Source organism: Juglans regia, chromosome 10 (genome assembly GCF_001411555.2).
Source record: "Juglans regia cultivar Chandler chromosome 10, Walnut 2.0, whole genome shotgun sequence".
In the NCBI taxonomy this organism is placed as follows: Eukaryota; Viridiplantae; Streptophyta; class Magnoliopsida; order Fagales; family Juglandaceae; genus Juglans; species Juglans regia.
Genome location: NC_049910.1, coordinates 7995629 through 8015482, shown reverse-complemented (window position 1 = coordinate 8015482; position 19854 = coordinate 7995629). Strand labels below are relative to the sequence as shown.

Below are 19854 nucleotides of genomic sequence, written 5' to 3'. Positions count from 1 at the left end.
ATAGGGTAACTATATATCTTTAGCTTCCACACCAGAAGTTGATATGTATCGTTCATCGGAGTAGAGAAAACATTGTCACTTGTGAGGACCTACCATTAATGTACCCAATAAGGGCATTACTGATCATCTCATACTTGTGGAGTTAACAAAAGAACTGCTTGCAACTTGCCCGTGTGATATACCTATAATAATAACCAAAAGGATAATCAGAGTTGAGTTCAATAGATCATATTGATGGCCATTCTCAAATCTTGTTCTCCTTCACTTAAGCAAGCTGATATATGAATGCAAACCCCAATTGATCAAAAAGTTACAATACCTCGTATTCTTCAGCCTCCATATTCAAAACATTATTCAAAGTTATCTCCACACCAAGAAAAAAAAATGTTAAAAATATAATTATTAACAAAAACCACATGAAAATATATGATATTTCAAACAAAGAAGTCATTAATCAAGTTTAGTATAGAAACACTCATTTCTCTATATAAAAAGTCCTTATAAAGATCAGGATGAGTTTGTTCTTAAGCCGTGTGGGACTTCTCAATACGCCTCCTCACGTGTGGGCCAATATTTCCGATACCATCATCATGGGTGGGTCGTAGGAACTCATCATTGGTCATATATTGACCTGCTCTGATACCATATAGAGACACCTATTTTCTCCCATAAAATGCTTAATAGGAGGAGTGAGGTAACTTCTTATAAAGATCAGGATGTGTTTGTTTCTAAACCGTGTGAGACTTCTCAACATTTAGTGCTTGTGTGAATAATCTGTGACTTTGCTTGATATTTTACTAAAACAATGATGAAGCCAAGATTACTGAACAAAAGAAGTCATGCCTGATGCACATATGAGGTAAATTGTTAAAAAAGATTTCAAACAAAGCAATTGAGCGACAAGAGACAAAAACAAAGCTCTTTGATTTCAAATATCAAAGAAAGACAGTACCATGACGATGAGGAGCACTTGCTCAGTTTGCAAACTAACAATTATCAGTGCAAAAGGGAAAAAGAAGAAACAGCAGAACTGGGAAATTCCATACTTCAAACATTAGGGGAGGCATCCGATCGACTCACTTCTGTTAGCTTGTCTACAAATTTTTCTATGTTGGGGACATTCACAACTAAACCAAAACACATTCCACATTTGTGATGACATAAAGTACCCAACCAGATCGACCGCTGGTCACCAAATAGCAACCAAAGCATTTGAATACACATATGTTCCAACTCCTACAATTGACAATATATGCTGAGAGAAAGCAGAAAAAAATAAAAATAAAGAAATGAGTGTGATAACTTCAAAAGCATGCAATGGGGACCGCCATATTTCCCGGTGCACCAGTTACCAGTTCCCCCACTGTACGTGGCATGATGGATGGATTAGAACATTTCTTGTGATTTTCTTACACACCTGCTGACCACCTTCTTGAAACCATCTCTCCTCTCTCTCCATTCCTTCTGCAAATATAAGATGATTTTATAGCGGCCTATCCCTATTAATGTGCGGCAAACTCTTACTTTACAGTGGGCTATCTACCTCAAATCAATGTCTCTATTCTAGTTTATTAAACAAATAAGTTTTTGCTGGAGTTTAAGCATGACGGATTCAGATACCCAAAAGAAGTCCGTCTCTAGAACTGAAAGCTGAAAAGGATCATATTGGCAAACACATGCTACGGGAAAAGAAAGAGCAGGAAAAATACATATCTAAAAAATGTTGTCCTTGATGCTTTTCTTCCATTTCAGTAGCAACAAAAACACGGCCAAATGAAACCTAAATTCCGCATCTAGCAAAACATCTTCGAATGGTAAAAAATTATAAAGTTAAAAAAGGGTTAAACTAATATTATTTTTATTTTAAAATTTGAAAAAAGTTGAATTGTTTTTTGTGTTTTGTTTGAAAGTTTAAAAAAGTTGTAATGATTAAGTCATGATTAGATGAAAATATTGAAAATATAAAATTAAAAAGTATTCGTGTTTGAATAGTATTTAGATGTTGAGATGAGATGATTTGAAAGGTTTTGAAACCAAACCAGGCCCTAGAAATTTCCATTCCCAACCCATTTCGTTTTGGGTCTGATTGAGTGTGCGGTTGGCTACGTTTGGATGCTGAAATGATCTTAGATGATCTGAGTTGATATGTGAATAGTAGTCATTTATAGATCCTATTGAGATGTATTTGAATGTAAATAAATTGAGATATGTGTTTGAATATATGAAATAGATTGAGATGAATTTAACTTTTTATGAAAAGTCGAAAAAGTTTTAGATGCCAACAATAATTAGTTTGAGATGGGTCAAAATGATCTTGACGTTCGAAGATAGCCTTAAATTGTGCAATCCTAATAATTTAAGTGATGCCAATGAGACCGAGTCATATTTAAGATTGTTACAGTGTAATATGTCAAGACAACACTGTATAAACAATTAGGTTGAATGATTGATTAACCAAATGAGGAAATCAGTGCAAAAGATACAATCATTTTTAAACAAAACCTATGTAGCCTTTTCAGAGGGGATAACTTTTTCATATTTATCCAAAGATGATAAAAAGTAGGTACTAGCATTTCTCTTTATCAAACTGGTTTTGGGCAATAAAGTAAACACGTATCCAAATGTGTCTAGAATCCTTCATCGAGTGTATCACAAAACATCCAATATAGGGAAAAAAAGGTTTGGAATAAGGTAAACACTGATTGAGTACAAGCTTTCCTGAGCTTTGTTGATTTTAGTGAACTTGAATTTGGTTTTGAAGCACGGCAAACTAGCCTGTGCAAAGCATATTGAAATAGACTGCATCTAAAATCTGCAGGAAACAAAATTTCATTGCATGATGATTACTCATCATCAAAGTTACAAATTCTTTAGTGAGTCAACAAACAGATTGGTTGGTTGGTTTATTATGCAGATGAACTGGAGGTTGCCTCCCTTTCTTCAACTGAAAATGGAATAGGTTTGGTTGGGGCAGGCAATCGGCCAATGCTATCAACTTTGTCCCTTTGTTTTGGAGGCGGCCTAGCTGCTTTTGGCAACAACCTGCCCTTCTTTTCAAACCACTCAGGCTTGAGCAGTGCTCGGAAGCCCAATTTGTTGTAGTACACTCTTCTGACAGACCCACCAGCAGCTTCAACTGCTTCCCTTGCCCTAACTGTGACCCTTGAAACCTGTCAACTTCATTTATAAGTATGGTTTTGTGTTCAATGTAGCGTGCCCCCAACATGTGATTGAAATAAAGTGCATCAGCGTTTATTTAACTAAGATTATTATGTCTTGGATACTTCATGACAGTTTATCGCATGAAAGGATAAGTTGATGAACTTCCAAAAGGGATTCTCAGTTTCAGTGGCTAAAGATTTACCTCCAGATGAATTGGCCACTTAATTTGTTCAGCACCACGCCCCATTAATCTTACTCCATCTTTTATCTGCTTCCCTATTGCCCCTGTATCCTATTGTAATAGTTATAGACAGAATAAGAAAGCAAACAAGGAAAGGTTCAAATTTGAGAAATCAAGAAAGAAGTCACTGTACCTTGAGCGTTTTCATTGTAATTAGTTCAGAAGAATCTATCTTCCCTCCATTTATAAATTTGGCAATTTTTCCCAACCCTACTGGCTGCCAGAAAAGACAGAGATTTATAAGTTTGGCATTTAGTAATCAGGAAGTGAATTAGATGAAAGGTAACACTAGTGGAACCCTCTTTTCAACAAGAAATGCCAAAATAGATTAACCTATCTTATATATATATATATATTACCATGCAACAAGCTTACAAAGTTGACATGAATGTTACGGCATGCAGGTCCCCTCCCAGTTGGTCCTTATGCTGTTTCAGCTGGTCCTATGTACTAATCAACTACAGTTTTTCTCTTTTACTTACCCTAAAAAAAGTAGTGATAGAAAGTATAATCAAGATAGAAAGGGTAAACTACTTATGGATCAGCACACCTCTTGTTCATAGAAAGATTACCTCTGCTTTCTAGCAAGATCATTATGCAACATTCAGCAACAACTTTCAAATCATTCCAAAATGTTATAGAAGATGGTCTACAATATGAGCTTGTGTTTTAAGGTCATCAACATTAATCAAACGAGAAAAGAGTAACCCCTACTTTTAATACTGCTTACCTCACTGTTTAATCGTGCACAAGTTACAAGCCTCTTTTCTTTTCTTTCTGATAAGTACGATAAATTTTTAGAAACTAGTTACTAGATTATTCTCATGTAGAAGTTGATCGTTAGCAAAATCGTTCCTTCTAAAGACTCTGAATATAACATCAAGCCAAAAGAGCTGGACTCTGAGGCCCACTAGAAAAATTACTTAAATCTACCTCCAAAGTCATCACCCGAGGCTTACTTTGGTAAAAGAGTTACTGTAAGAAACAGGCACCGACAGCAAGATGATGCTCCAGTATTTGTTCCATTGTTCTTAAATATCAGAATTCACTAGTATCTTGGAGGGTTTTTGTAAATAGGGGAACAATTTAAATTGCAAGAGGACACAGCCCAATACATGGAAAGTATATAGGAGAACACCAAAAAAAAAACCATTAAATGATCAAATTTAAAATCAAGAACTCAGAAAACAAAGAAGAAGAATAGCAACACAATATTGCCATCCACTTGGAAAGATTTTAGAAATACCATCTTGAACTTAGCCAGAACTTCAATATCCACAAACATTCAAATGTCATGCTAAAACCAAAAATGCCACAGCGGGTAGCAGGTGAAGCAGAATTCACTCCAAAACTGCATGGTTCCTATGCTTACCACTGTCACATTTCAACCAACTCCCAAAATAAGATGATGAATTTTACAAAAAAGAGTGTAATGCTGAAAGGAGTATGAATTGACTGACAATATGAGTATTAGGAACAGGGGTTTCTGGGAGGAAGGTAGGAATATCATTGTCCATAATAAGTTGCATATTCAAAATGAGTATCATAACCTGGTCAAGAACATTTAATTTAATCAATTTGATTTATAACCATTGCATCTAGAGCCACCAATCCAAAATTAAAAGTTTCATGCGCCAGAAAAGTTTACCATTGCGCCGAAGAAGAAATAATGGATTAGAGGAAAAGAATGCTAATTCTACTTTCTTTACACATATTCATGAGCAGGGGAATTGAAACTGATCTACTGACTGATATTGGATTGGCCTACCGATTGGATAGCAAGTTGAATATGGTTAATTCCCATCCAACAGACAAAATGCTTATTCACCATACATACCATTGAAATTCACTCTTCTCATAAGTTAATCGCATATAAATTCATTATTCTAGTAAACAAAACAAAATTTGAATCTCAAAGAAATAACATTTATTTACCTCAAAATTTTCCTGGGCAGTGACAGTGATCACATTTTTTTTTTTTTTGGGGGGGTGGGTGGGGCGCGAAGAAAAAGAAATGAAACAACACTCATAATTTTTACACAATACAAATACCAAATCTTTGAAAGGGCATAGACACTCTCAAAGAAACCTAAAAACACTTGATTTTTCAATTCCCTCTCTTCCTACCATTTTCTCAGAAAGAAAACAATAATTTCCTATCATTCCATGACAAAAGAAGATTTCTTTCCAAAACAAAACTTAACTTACAGACAGATTTATCGTTCTTCCAGCTAAAACATCCCCGAAGATTCTAATGTGACTATCAATTCCACCCCACCCCCCCAAGTTTATTAGCTTACTGAGTACAGAGAAATCATAGAACACACTTAGAACTACAAAAATATTGAAAACGAAAAAATATACCTGAAAAGTGAGGCTAAAGGGGTTCTTGAAGCCACGCTTGGGCAACCGTCGGCGAAGCGGGGTCTGACCCCCTTCGAACCCGAGCTTCCCAGACCCTCTTGCCTTCTGGCCCTTGTGACCCCTCCCAGCCGTCTTACCCTTCCCTGACCCAATCCCCCGGCCCTTCCTCGTCTTCTGCTTCCTGGGCACCTTGTCCCTTAGGTCATTCAGGCTCAGAAGGCTGTAAGCCCTAAAACCCTCAAAACCTATGAACCCATTATGTTTAACAATCGAACTAGGGAAAGATCCTTGTGGAAAGGGTAGGGGATGAGGTAGGGGAATAATTTTGGTGCGAAGTGAAGGGATGAGGATTGAGGAGGAGACGAGTGAAGCGAGTCTTCTTCTGAACATTTTCCTTTTCCCTTTCTACCTTTTTTTTCTTTCCAAATTCTTCTGTAAAGTAAGTCCCTTAGAATCTTAGCGGTTTTTGTGGGTGGTGCTCATGCGGGGGGTTCTAGGGTTGCGAACGGGTGACTGGTAACAGACCAATAGTGGTGCACCAGACCAGTGCTGGCCATGGCTAAGGAGCTTCATGAGGTTTTAGGAATTGTTTTATGGGTTGGGATCCAGTGCGCTACTGCTTGTTGTTCTGTGTTGTGAATCTGACCGTACGAGTTATTGTTCTATACATCGGACGGCTAGGAAAGTCTCACCCACTCATTTATTTCCATAATACCCTCCACGAACTAAGGGCAGAGCATTTAAAACCTTAGTAAAATAACAAAATTAGCTTTTCAAAGTCCTTAACTTTCAGTTTAATGTCCTCAATGGCCCTATACTACTTGGCTTATATTATCGCAAATTCACAACTACAGTAATTGAAATAACATGGGAAGTGTTATATTTCATAAAAATAAATTTATAAATTGACGTAACTTTATATGATGTGTTAGATTTTTTTTAAAATAAAAATAACTTTATATTGTAACGTACCACATGAAACTATCTCAATATCAACCTATAATTCTGTGAGTTTATTTTATATCTATTTTATTTTAAATTTACGTCAATTTGTCAGTTTACTTTTGTAAAATCTTTTTACAGAGAAAATATTTCTCAACTAATATATTATCCATCCCAAAATCATTTCATGAGTGTTGGGAGTAATATTACTCTACTCTCTGTTTGCTTTCCATTTTTCTTGGCAAATAAACTCTGGTGCTTACAGACACATTAATCCTTGAAAGTAAACTTATTTTGTATTGGTGGATACCGAATTTATGATAGAAACTAGAACTTTACTGATGGAAATGTCCGAGTACATGCCAGTAGAAAGCAAAGATGGTAGCTGACCATTTGATCTTACACAACCCAAACTAGGTACTGGGGGAAATTAACTGATGCAAATTGCTTGTCTCTCTATACTGCGATGCTGCAATATTTATTTGTAGGGACTTTGAATTTCTTCGGCTCAACAGCTACAACCTCACTGGTAGTTGAGATCCTCCAATGTAAGCAGAAAAACTCTCCCCTGAACACGGTCTTCACCTTGCTTTATCATCCTCAATGCTTACCTATACATTCAAAGTTGAAACAGAAGAACATAAGATAGATCTCATTACAGAGGTGCTTATATTTAATTCCCATCCCCAAAGAAGTAGAGGAGATATCATCATAGGTGTAAACTCTGACAGAAGTTCGATACAATTGCTTACCAACTCCATTCCATGCGGTTGCTCGTGGTAGCGGACCTTCTTCTACTTGGGGTTGACGCCTTTCTTTTAAATGCTGAAATAGTCTTTTCTTTCATGTCATCCACAAATTTGAAATAAGCATCTCTCCAATTCTTCTTGAACATCATGGCACCAAGAACTCCCCATAGTCCAGTCACGTAACCTGCAGACATGGAGATGTAAAGCCAGTCTTTTTCAGATAGATTTCCTTCATCTGTCCCTTCATTGCGGGGCGGAGGTGGCTCAGCACTTGCACACTTTGGTAGTGGAAAGCCACAGAGTCGAGGGTTGCCTGTGTAAATGGAGGGATCATCAAGGGTCTGCAGCTGATTGCCTGTTGGAATTTGTCCAGAAAGGTCGTTGGAGGACAAGTTGAGATGGCTTAGAGAAGTCAGGGCAGACATGCTTTGTGGAATTGAACCAGAAAGCTGGTTTCTTGAGAAGTCCAGAGATTCCAATGACCTTATGTTGCCAATCATGGCTGGCATCTTCCCTGTCAAATGATTGTTGGACAAGTTTAAGCCACGTAATCGTACAAGGTTTGTTAATTCTTCCGGGATAGTTCCTATCAGTGTATTACTGGAGAGATCCATGTTAATTAGGTACTTCAGCGTCTTGGTGTACTCGAGCTGCTTCCCTTTCATGAACTGAACCATGTTTTCTCCGTACGTAGTTGACCATAGATATATGCCAATATCACTAGTACCATTCCCAGTAATCATGCCCCTCAAATTCCCAAAACAAGTAGGGATTGTTCCCGATAGATTATTTTGTGCAAGGTCAAGTACCTGAAGATCAGTGATGCCGCATATTTCCGAAGGAATAGTGCCATCAAACTTATTTTTTCGTATTCGAAAAATTTCAAGGCTCAACATGCTCTTTCCAATCCATCTAGGTATATTTCCAGATAATCCATTTTCACCACCATCGAAAATAACCATGCGTGTACAATTTCTCAAGGACGATGGCAGCTCTCCTTCGAGACTATTATTGCTCAAGTGCAAGGACTGCAATGATGTTGCATGTCCAAATGAACTTGGGATGACTCCAGAAAGGTTGTTGGCAGAAAAATCTAGAACCACCAAAATCTTAAAATTGCTCCAACAATCTGGAATGTCACCAGATAGCCGATTTTTGGAGAGGTCCAGAACTCGTAGGGTATTTATTTTGCACAATGACTCTGGTATAGAACCGCTTATTTGATTACCAGAGAGAAGTAAATTGTCTAGTGTTGGCGTCATGTTGCCAATATCTTCTGGAATTGGACCTGAAATTTGGTTGTCAGTGAGATCCAATCTGTTCAGAATAGAAGGTAAAGTTGGCAAGGGGCCTTCGAATTTGTTGGAACTCAAATACAGGTTCATGTAGAGAGAAGCTGGCTGAGAAAATGTTGGCAGCCTGCCCCTGATCTGGTTGAAGGATAGGTCCAGATAGGTAAAATTCAGGTTGGGAAACCACAGAGGCAGAGCATCCGAGATGCTTGTGTTGGATAGATACAACGTGGTGATCCTTTCTTGGTTTTGAAGCCAAGTAGGAAATTGAGGACCAATATTGCAGGATCTCATGTTTATGTAATTGAGTTGAAAGGGGGGCACCCAGTTTAAATTTACTTTCAAAGCCAAAGAGTTAACTCCCATGTCTAGTTCTTCTAATCTTGAAAGGTTAGCAAAGTGGAGTTCGGACATGGTCCCTTGCAAGGAATTGGTGGACATGAGTAGTTTCTCAAGAGAAGAAAGTTTCCCGAAAGATTCTGGAACTGATCCATTCAAACGATTATGAGAAAAATCCAGCTTTCTCAAGTTGAGCAATTTCCCATATGAAGCTGGAATCGCACCATAGAACGAGTTGTTTGCGAGATCAAGGGTTTTTAGATTCGAAAACTGAGAAAACCAATCAGGCAAAGGACTTCTAACCTTGTTCCATCTCAAACTCAGTTTCTCAAGACTGCTTCCGATGCATCCGGATGCATTTTTAGAAGGGTCTGATATTGTTTCATTCAATCTGTTCATAGTTAAATCCAAAACTTTCAAACTACAAAGATTCCACAAGGAACTTGGTATGCCTCCCACTAATGAATTGAAAGACAGGTCTAGGACTATCAGAGGAGTGAGGTTTCCCAAAACATTTGGGATTTCACCACTGAAGTTATTGAAGCCAAGATTGAGATGCACAAGGCTTTTCAGGTTAGCCAACCACACAGGAATTTTAGAATCAAAGATGTTGGCTGAAAGGTCGAGGACTTTGAGCGCACTCATGTGCTGGATAACATCAGGGATAGGACCTTGAAGTGCGTTGACACTAACATCAAAGTGCTCAAGAAACGTGGAATTGACATAACCATTGAACGGATTAACATGATTACCAATTCCACAAGATGACAAGCGTAAACGAACCAAAAAGGGAAGCTTATTGAGTACCTGAGCCAAGTCAGAGGCATTCTGAAGGTTCACCCAGCTCATGTCAAGGTGCCGCAAAGATGAAAGATGGGAAAGCCATTGAAGGTTGCGGACTGAAAGCTGAAAATCATATTCACTTGGACCGCTACTAAGATCGAGAGCATGCAACCTATGCAGATTGCCAAGTTGACCAGGAACAACTCCATTGAAGCGTGAGTTCGAAAGATTAAGATAACGTAGTCTTTGCATTGAGCCTAAGAAAGTGGGAATCGGGCTTCCCATGAAATCGTTCCAGCTCAAGTCCAAGTGTTCCAAATATTTCAACTCCAACAAAGACGGGTTGACAGCGTTGGCTTTTAACTGGTTGGAAACTTTAATGAAGTATCCATTCGAGTCTCGATAGACTCGGTTTCGGAGGTCGAGCTTAATGACATGTCCAGTGTCGTTGTTACAGCCAAGTCCTTCCCATTTACAGCAATCGTTGCCTGTCCATGAAGAGAGCCGATTCAGGCTGCCGTTTAGACTGTCTTTGAACTGTATAAGAGCCCGTCTTTCTGCTTCTTTGCAGCCAAGGCTTGAGGTTGCACCCTGACAGAAACGTGGGATTTGAAGGAAGAAAGCAACAAGAGCAAGGACGATATAGATGTACCGCACCATGTTCAAGTTTCCGTCACTATGTCTGAATCAGCTAAACTAGAGAATTAGCTACATATATAGAAGCAGAAAGATTAGTACTGCATATATCCCACACTGGTGGGCCATGAACGCCAATTGTTTCCGAAGTCAGTCAATGAATTTGGCTGAGACTTCTAAAATTAAAGATTAAAAAAAATACGGTGCTTACCTTTTTTTTTCCACTTCTAAAATTAAAAGAATATATATATATATATATATATATATATATATATATATATTCTGGAAGTTGGAAGAAATTTAGTTTACAAATTATTTTAACTCATCTCACTACTATTTATAAATTTTAACTCATAAATTTTATTATTATTTACAAATCATCTCTCAATTCAAACGAGATCAAAATACCTAATTATATGGTTGAAATATGACTCATGGATCGTAGCTCAACTGCACTATTGAAAACAACGGAAATGTCTGTGATTGCAAACACATGAGAAAAAATAAACATATAAAAAATTGGTGCATTGGTGCAGTACTGAAGTCAAAGTATCAACGAGTTGGAAACTATAGATCAGACTTTGGTTGCAACTTGCAAGTTGCAATGCTCGCTATAATCATGACCTGATTCAGTGGGAGTGGCTGTGCTCAATTCATTGACTAGGTCCAACTTACATTTAGGGCTCAATATATATATAAATATCATAAACATAAATTTTTTTAATTTTTAATATTTAATTTTTTTACCTAATTATTATTTAATCATTATAAAATTTTAATTTTCAAACAAAACGTATAAAATAGCTCTACTTTTTAAAATTTTAAAATAAAAATAATATTAAAAATTTATATTATAATTATATTTTAATTTTATAATATTTTTATTCTACTTTTTATCTCTCATTTTTAATCTCACAAAATATTTTAACTCGAATTATTTTATTATCATTCATAAATTATTTTATTACTATTTATATATATCTAATCTAATCTCATCACGTCTCACCGTAACTTCTCCGAAAACTCGAGTTAATGGAAATATAAGGGAATTGATTAATTACGTTCTAGAGAGTAGAGAGGAGTCAAATCCTACACACAAATTAAACGTCGTGGTTTCTAGAGCCAAAGAAAATGACAGAACTAGTACTGCTGTGAAGTCATCGCATTTTCGTTAATTTGAAATTTTGATACAGATTGGTCTCGACTTCCTTAGAGTTTTCGATTTTAATTGGTTTTATTCATTTCATTTTGTCTTATGCCGTTGACGATCGATCGATGTTATAGGCTTGGAGAGTAGTGGACTTGGACCAAAACAATAATCCGAGAACAGCGACTTGACGTCGAAGAAACTTACCATTTTCAGCCTCGACGCCCCGCGGGTCTTCCAAGCTAGCTCTAGCGCTGCACTAAGGATCACCCTCACCCTTGTCTACGAAGAAGAGTCCGAAGCTTCATGGGGCCCGGGGCAGCTGCATGCGATGGTTGGCACTTTGCCACGGTGGTCAAATTTGACTTGTTCCTTGTTTTCTATTGCATTATCTAAGTCGTGGGTTTTCGTCGTGTAGCTTTGAAAGGGATTGGACTTCGAAGAGTCTGATATTTGTTTGACGATTCCGTCAGAAAACACCAAAAGGGACGTGTCTCGTTTAATTATTATGCAGTATAGATGAAGCGAGATATTTTATTAAAAATTAAATAAAATATTATTAAAATATAATTTATTATTATTATTATTTAAAATATTAAAAATTTAAATTATTTATTATATTTGATATAAAAATTTAAAATAATTATAATAATAAAATAATTTGATTTTATATATTCAAACCGGATTCCAACGTGACTACTGATCTCTGGTTTATTTGTAGTATGTAAGTTGGTCGCTTGCAAGTTGAAACTTCCTCACACGTAACGTAATAGAAAATGGTGTCTAATCCATAGGCCTGAAAATGCTAAAGTTTTTAGGAAATACCTTCCAAAACAGATGACAACAGCAAGAGCAAGTCAACAAACGACAGCAAGCTCGCCTCCAGTCCGTGATATAAGGAATTGCATTCATTCTCTTCTTTCCTTTTATGTACCCATTATAATTATAGCTATTCGGTTGTCTGTCCTATAATTATGTCAATTTCTGTAATTACTCAAGGACACAAGTTTGGTAACTCTTACAACATCTGTAAACTGCTATATATATATATATATATATATATATATATATATATACAAATCCTCTCGACAGAAAAGTCAAGAGAGTTTCCATCATTTGAGTATTGTTTTATGGAGCCATATATGCACCCCCACCAACCATACCCAACCCCGATACAGCCACCTCCACCTCTGCCCCCACAAAAATTCCTAACCCAAAATTCCACTCCTGGTGTGACCAAGATCAAGTTGTTCTCAGTACCTTAGTTTCCTCTTTGTCCGAGGGAATCTTGACTCGGATGGTAGGTCTCTCAACTTCCAGAGAAGTATGGGTTTCCCTTGAGAAAATGTTCTCCTCCATCTCTTCGGCTCGAGCGATTCAAACTCACCAATTCTTGGCTCTTACCAAGAAACGAAATCTGTCCATTTCTGACTATTTCCAGAAAATGAAATCATACTCAGACACTCTTGCTACCATTGAACAGCCTCTACAAAGTCATGAGTTCACTACCTACCTTCTTGGAGGCCTCGACACATCATATGATGCCATTGTGACTTCCATTTCAACTCAAGTTGATAAAATGACTTCCGAAGAGATGTTCAACCATCTACTCAGTTTCGAGTTACGACTAGAGCAACCACAATCTGCTCTTGAGACCACAGTAAGTTCGGTGAATGTGGCCACTCAGAACGATCCACATCATCGTGGTGGAAAACCCCAACAAAACCAGCGTTCCTCACAACCTCAACACTCCTACAACAATTCCAACTCCCGAAGCAGGGGTCGTGGTGGACGTGGGCGAGGAAGCTCACACCCGAGTAACACATCCAACTCGAGACCATCTTGCCAAGTGTGTAGCAAAACTGGTTACACTGCCATACAACGCTACTATCGCTTCGATCAAGCGTACCAAGGTGCCCCTCCAACCATGACAGCATACATGACCTCGTCTTCCCCAACTCCGGACACGAATTGGTACCCTGATACTGGCTCAACGAATCATCTCACCAATGATTTACAGAACCTCAACTTACACTTGGAGCCATACCATGGAAGTGATCAAATTCACATCGGCGATGGGGCAGGTTTGCCTACAAAGAATATTGGTTCTGCCACTATATCTACTCCAACTCACTCTTTCACTTTATCTCAATTATTACATGTTCCACAGATTAAAAAAAATTTGATATCTGTGAGTCAATTTACAAGTGAAAATAATGTTTATATTGAGTTTCATCCATTTTGTTTTTTGGTGAAGGACGGAGCCACGGGGAGAATTCTAATGCGCGGCAAATCTAAAGACGGCCTTTACTCTTTCTCACCGCCAACTACACCAACAAAATCTCACCAATCCTTCCTCTCCCAACGTGCCCCTCTTGATGTCTGGCATTGTCGGCTGGGTCACCCATCTTATCAAACCGTTTGGCAACTCATCTCCAAGTTTTCTCTACCACTCTCATCAAATAAAACAGCGGGTGTGTGTTCCGCTTGTCAACAAGGGAAGAGTCATCGTCTTCCATTTTTTTATTCCAAGTCTATTTCTCATTCTCCTCTTGAATTAATTTTCTCTGATGTTTGGGGTCCATCACCTATTATGTCAACCAATGGAAATAAATATTATGTCTAATTTGTTGATCATTTTAGTAAATTCACATGGCTCTTTCCCATACCCAACAAATCGGATGTAATGCAAATATTTCATTCTTTCCAAAAACTTGTTGAACGCCGATTTGAAAGAAAAATAAAAGCAGTTCAAACGGATTGGGGAGGAGAATATCGCTCTCTCCACAAATACTTTGACAAAATTGGCATTCAACATCGTGTAACTTTTCCTCATACATCACAACAAAACGGGTCCGTTGAGAGGAAACACCGTCACATCGTTGAAACAGGTCTCTCTCTTCTCTCTCAAGGCAGTGTTCCTCATGTCTATTGGGATCATGCCTTTTTAATGGCAACGCATCTCATAAATCGTCTTCCCACAACTTCTCTTGCTATTTCACCATTTGAAAAACTCTATAAAAAAAAATCTCGATTTTTCACTCCTCAAAATTTTCGGATGTGCTTGTTTTCCCTACCTATGTCCCTTCAATCAATACAAACTTGATTTTCGCTCAAAGCGATGTGTTTTCATTGGTCTCAGCAACATGCATTGTGGATACAAGTGCCTGGACATTTCAAGTGGCAAAATATTCATATCTCAGCATGTTATATTCGATGAAACCATTTTTCCTTTTGCCAACATCTCACACACGGCCCCTAACAACCAGCTCGTACACAACCCAACCGTTACTCTCCCATTTCCACTCCCCATCACCAACAACTACTCACCCTCCCATGAATCCTCTCCTCCTGCCAACGATATATCCCATATTAATACAACGACGTCGTCTCCCACCTCACATGACTCCCCCGTCTCTAGTTACACGTCCACCACCAAGCCGTCAATAGAGCTTGCCATTGCTGTAAAACCTCCGACACTCCGTTCACATCAAATGACCACACGGTCCCAGAACCAAATCGTGAAGCTGAAGATCTTCACTGATGGAACAACCCGCTACCCACTTCCGTAGTCCTTTTTTGTTGCAGGTGGTGTTCCTGACTCTCCCATGAATTATACAGAAGCCATCAAATACAGTGAGTGGCGCAATGCAATGGTTGAGGAATTTACAGCTCTCATGAAGAATGGCACCTAGTCTTTAGTGCCATCACACCCGAACATGAACATTGTTGGCTCCAAGGGGATTTTCAAATCCAAACACAAAGCCGATGGCACCCTCAAACGTCGTAAAGCACGGTTGGTTGCCAAGGGCTACCACCAACAACCCGGTATCGACTTCGATTATACATTCAGTCCAGTGGTCAAGCCCACAACCATCCAGCTTGTTCTAAGCATTGCAGTTTCCAAACACTGGCTAGTCCATCAAATTGACATACAAAAAGCATTTCTTGATGGGAATCTATTGGAGGAGGTATATATGCATCAACCCCTTGGATATGTTCTTCCCAACTTTCCAAATGATGTATGTCGATTGCACAAAGCACTCTACGGTTTGAAACAAGCCCCACGGGCTTGGTATCACCGCCTGCAAGAGCACCTTCAATCACTTGGCTTTGTCAACTCAAGCTCCGATACTTCACTCTTTACATTTAAACAAGCTTCAGTTACTCTCTTTGTGCTGGTATACATTGATAATATAATCATCACTGGCTCTACCTCGCAAGCTATATCTAAATTGATCTCTGCTCTTGCCAGTGAGTTTGATGTCAAGGACCTAGGTGTCTTAAGTTTCTTCTTGGGCGTTGCAGCTCATCACTTGAAAGAGGGACTATTTTTATCTCAAAGTCAGTACATATACAATCTCCTAAACCACACGAAAATGCTTGACGCCAAGCCTGTATCTTCACCCATGTCTTCTTCCCAGAAGCTATCACTGTTTTCGGGTGCTCCATATTTTAATCCCTCTCACTACCGAAGCATCGTTGGAGCTTTGCAGTACTTATCTTTGACACGGCCCGATATTTCCTTTGCCGTAAATAAAGTGTGCCAATTCATGCATAAACCTACTGATGAACATTGGACAGCAGTAAAGATGATACTACGATATCTCAAGTTTTCCATTAATTTTGGATTACTCATTCGGCCTAGCATGTCTACACAGCTCTCAATTTATTCTGATACCGACTGGGCTGGCTGCCCCGACGATCGGAAATCAACCTCAGGTTTTTACATATTTTTTGGTGACAATTTAATCTCATAGAGCTCTAAAAAGCAGCCGATTGTGGCTCGCTCAAGCACTGAAGCTGAGTACCGAGCAGTTGCTTATGCCACAACTGAATCTATTTGGCTCCAATCTCTACTGCGTGAGCTTGGCATTTTTCTTTCCCAGCGTCCCGTTCTCTGGTGTGATAACATAGGGGCGACTTATCTGACAGCAAACCCAGTGTTTCATGCATGCATAAAACATGTGAAAATCGACTCTCACTTCGTTCGTGAAAGAGTTCAGCAGAAATCATTGGATGTTCGCTTTATCTCAAAAAAGGATCAATTAGCCGACGGCCTCACAAAAGCATTAGTCTCTACAAGGTTTTCCCTTATTCGGTCCAAGCTCAACGTGGAGCCTTCCCCAATGAGCTTGCAGGGGCGTATTAAGGAAATACCTTCCAAAACATATGACAGCAAGAGCAAGTCAACAAACGACAGCAAGCTCACCTCCAGTTCGTGATCTGAGGAATTACATTTATTCTCTTCTTTCCTTTTATGTACCCATTGTAATTATAGCTATACGGTTGTCTGTCCTATAATTATGTCAATTCCTGTAATTACTCAAGGACACAAATTTGGTAACTCTTACAACATCTGTAAACTGCTCTATATATATATATATATATACTAGTAAAAGGAAACACGTGCATTGCACGTGTGCCCAAATGTGAAAAGAATAACAAATATTTAAAAAACAATATTTACGAAATTGGAGAATATGTAATAGAAAAAAATAGTTTATTTATATTTTAAGATTCACATTGATTATAAAAATAAATATATATAATTTGTAGAATTTTTATAATCACAATATATGAATTTGCACGAACATGTTTATAATTATAAAATCTTCTATTATACATAAAAAAAAGTTACTATTGAAAGTGCATTATCATCATAATTACAAATAAAAAGCAAGAGCTATCTGATAATTACATATGAATTCCTTATAATTATACATTATAATAACTGGAAGTCTAAAAGAAAATTTTTGAAATAGCTATTCTGTCGTCCCAGGTATGTCATTCACAGATAATACATTAAATTTGTTTTGGCGCAACTTCCCAAATTCATTCATAGATGCACTCAAAACAATCGTCCATTCTTTATCTTCGATTTTACTTGTAATATTCTCTACGTACGAGTGATCCTCCTGTAATGACAAAAACATATAAAAAAATAATTTGTTAAATGTGTTTGAAAGTATCAATTTTACCTGCTCTATATGTTGTACAATATCTGTTGTTGTACAATCAAGAATTCGTTCAATTGTAGGTTCGAAGGCCACTACTGCGATGGAGCCACTGTCATCGAATGCTTCCAAATAGATACGAGATCTATAAATAATAAATAAGTTATTACTCTTTCGTATTACGAAATAGTATATTACAATTATAATGTAAAAATTGTTAATTTTCAAATATCACCATAAATATTTACCTTGGCTTTGCGGTTGTTTGTTCTTTGCAATTATAGCATAAAAACTCTTCATCTTTTTCGTATCCAGTGGTTTTACTACACTTTGCACATGATAAGTAAAAAAATGGTTGATGCAGATCAGATATTGTAAATTTGCCTCTAACCATAAATGTTGATCGCTGCATTAAAATTGGCAATTAAATGTATCAATAAAGATATAATAATATCATATTAATTGAAGGTAATAAATAACCAATATTTTTACTCAAAACATCAGAATTTTTTCGAATTCATGAGGCACAAATGACAAGTTGTTTTCTTTTATTTTCGTTTGATAAAAACTAACATTTAATCTCTATATTTTCAAAAATGATAAAAATAAACAACTGTATAGAAATTATTTTCATTGATCAGGTAAACGATAAATGTAAATTATACCGTCATTGCTGGAATAGACTTTAAGGTTTCCACAATTTCTGATATTTTGACTAATGGATCGGTAGAACTGCCTGATGTTGATGCAACTGGCCTATCCAAATTTTTGGCAATTGTTTCCTCAAGTAACAAGTTGTTTTCTGTTGCCCTGAACAATTGAATTGATAAATAGAGTAAAACATTTAAATAATAACAAATATGTACTAAATATATAGGATAATATATTCAAAGATATTAATATATTGATAAAGGTTAATATAAAATCTATATTGCATTTAAATAACAAGTATAATAAATTAATTTAGGCATATAATTTACCATGCACGTAATGAAATGGCAGATGCAAGAAATGGCTCAATGGTGAAGACACTCGTAGGTCGTGACGATAATGATAAGCCTACATTATAAACATATATAAATAAATATATAAATGCAAGATAAGTAATTAATGAGAATGTTAATAGTAAGGAAAAATACCGTTATACGAAGAGACTCTGATTTTTGTTGCAAGGACAATTGGCTTTTCCATAATAATATTACAAATTTCAGAGCATTCATCGTGGACAAATTTGTTCCACATTGCCAAACGTAGAACCTTTAAACTGTAAAAGTAAAAAATAATCTTAGATTCACAATAATAAAAATATTATAAGATATTAGGGTAAAAATATTTTTATCGATATAAAAAGATATATATTCATACCTTGAATCGATCACATATATGTCTTGTACCAATGATTTCATGCCATGGCTTGTATTAACTTGTCTTGGTGCATTCGTCATCATTGCTATTGCCAGGATATCTAATTTATAAATTTATTATCATTATTATGTAAGAAGAAAAACATATAAAAATATTGAAAAATTTATATAATACATACCTACTTCTGCATCTGTATCTTTGTAGATATCAAGTTGATTGAAAGGAATAATATTATAATCTGGTGGTTTAAGTGGCGATTCCTCGTATTCAATATTTTCGACAATGGTTCGAGAATTAATTATCCACTGAGCTATTTCATGAAAGCACTCAAAATTCATATTTAACTGGAAAGCAATGGCATTTAAAAAAAAAAGCTGGGAAACCAATAAATATCTATTTATATTTTACGTGTAAATATTGGGTCCGAAGATGTGAAAATTGGAAGCTCGTCTTGACTAATCTGTTTAGGCTTAACTTTTTTTCTTTACCTGTAATTTCAACTTTCTTTCTCATGCATATGTCTATTCTGTTATGAACCTATGTAAATTATCTTTTGGATGTAACTATTAAGTCTGGAAAAAATATGTAATAAGTCATAAAAAAATATAACTACGTAAATTTGTTGTTTATATCTAACTGCTCTGTGAGCATATTATGTAATAAACAATCAAAAAAATTAAGTAAGAAGAAGGAAATAAGAAATCGTACCAGACGATCCGTGAGATGCAGAGAAAAAAGTTTCCAGAACTCGAAGATGTTTTGATTTGGATAAATAGATATAACTGTAGGTTCAAGAATACTAAAAATTATATATAAAGACGGTGGATAAATAGATAAAATGGTAGGATAAGCATAACAAAGAAGAAGACTAAAAAGT

The 19854-nt window shown here is 36.8% G+C and overlaps 3 protein-coding genes across 3 annotated transcripts; all 3 read right to left on the bottom strand.

Annotated features, from left to right (window-relative positions):
• Positions 1 to 2666: 2666 nt before the first annotated feature.
• Positions 2667 to 6345, bottom strand: LOC109008911 (50S ribosomal protein L15-like). Its single transcript, XM_018989193.2, has 4 exons — positions 5768 to 6345; positions 3537 to 3620; positions 3365 to 3454; positions 2667 to 3170 (listed from the first exon to the last, which is right to left on the bottom strand). The coding sequence occupies exons 1-4, from the start codon at positions 6155 to 6157 to the stop codon at positions 2907 to 2909; spliced, it is 828 nt and encodes a 275-aa protein (XP_018844738.1). The 5' UTR covers positions 6158 to 6345; the 3' UTR covers positions 2667 to 2906.
• Positions 6346 to 6979: 634 nt separating this feature from the next.
• On the bottom strand, positions 6980 to 10553 carry LOC109008910 (receptor-like protein EIX2). The gene is made up of 2 exons (XM_018989192.2): positions 7462 to 10553; positions 6980 to 7320 (listed from the first exon to the last, which is right to left on the bottom strand). Exons 1-2 carry the CDS (start codon positions 10530 to 10532, stop codon positions 7317 to 7319), a joined length of 3075 nt encoding a protein of 1024 aa, XP_018844737.2. The 5' UTR covers positions 10533 to 10553; the 3' UTR covers positions 6980 to 7316.
• A 7718-nt stretch (positions 10554 to 18271) lies between these two features.
• LOC118349623 (replication protein A 70 kDa DNA-binding subunit B-like) lies at positions 18272 to 19315 on the bottom strand. The gene is made up of 5 exons (XM_035695115.1): positions 19156 to 19315; positions 18978 to 19077; positions 18752 to 18876; positions 18593 to 18671; positions 18272 to 18422 (listed from the first exon to the last, which is right to left on the bottom strand). Exons 1-5 carry the CDS (start codon positions 19313 to 19315, stop codon positions 18272 to 18274), a joined length of 615 nt encoding a protein of 204 aa, XP_035551008.1.
• Between the last annotated feature and the right edge of the window lie 539 nt (positions 19316 to 19854).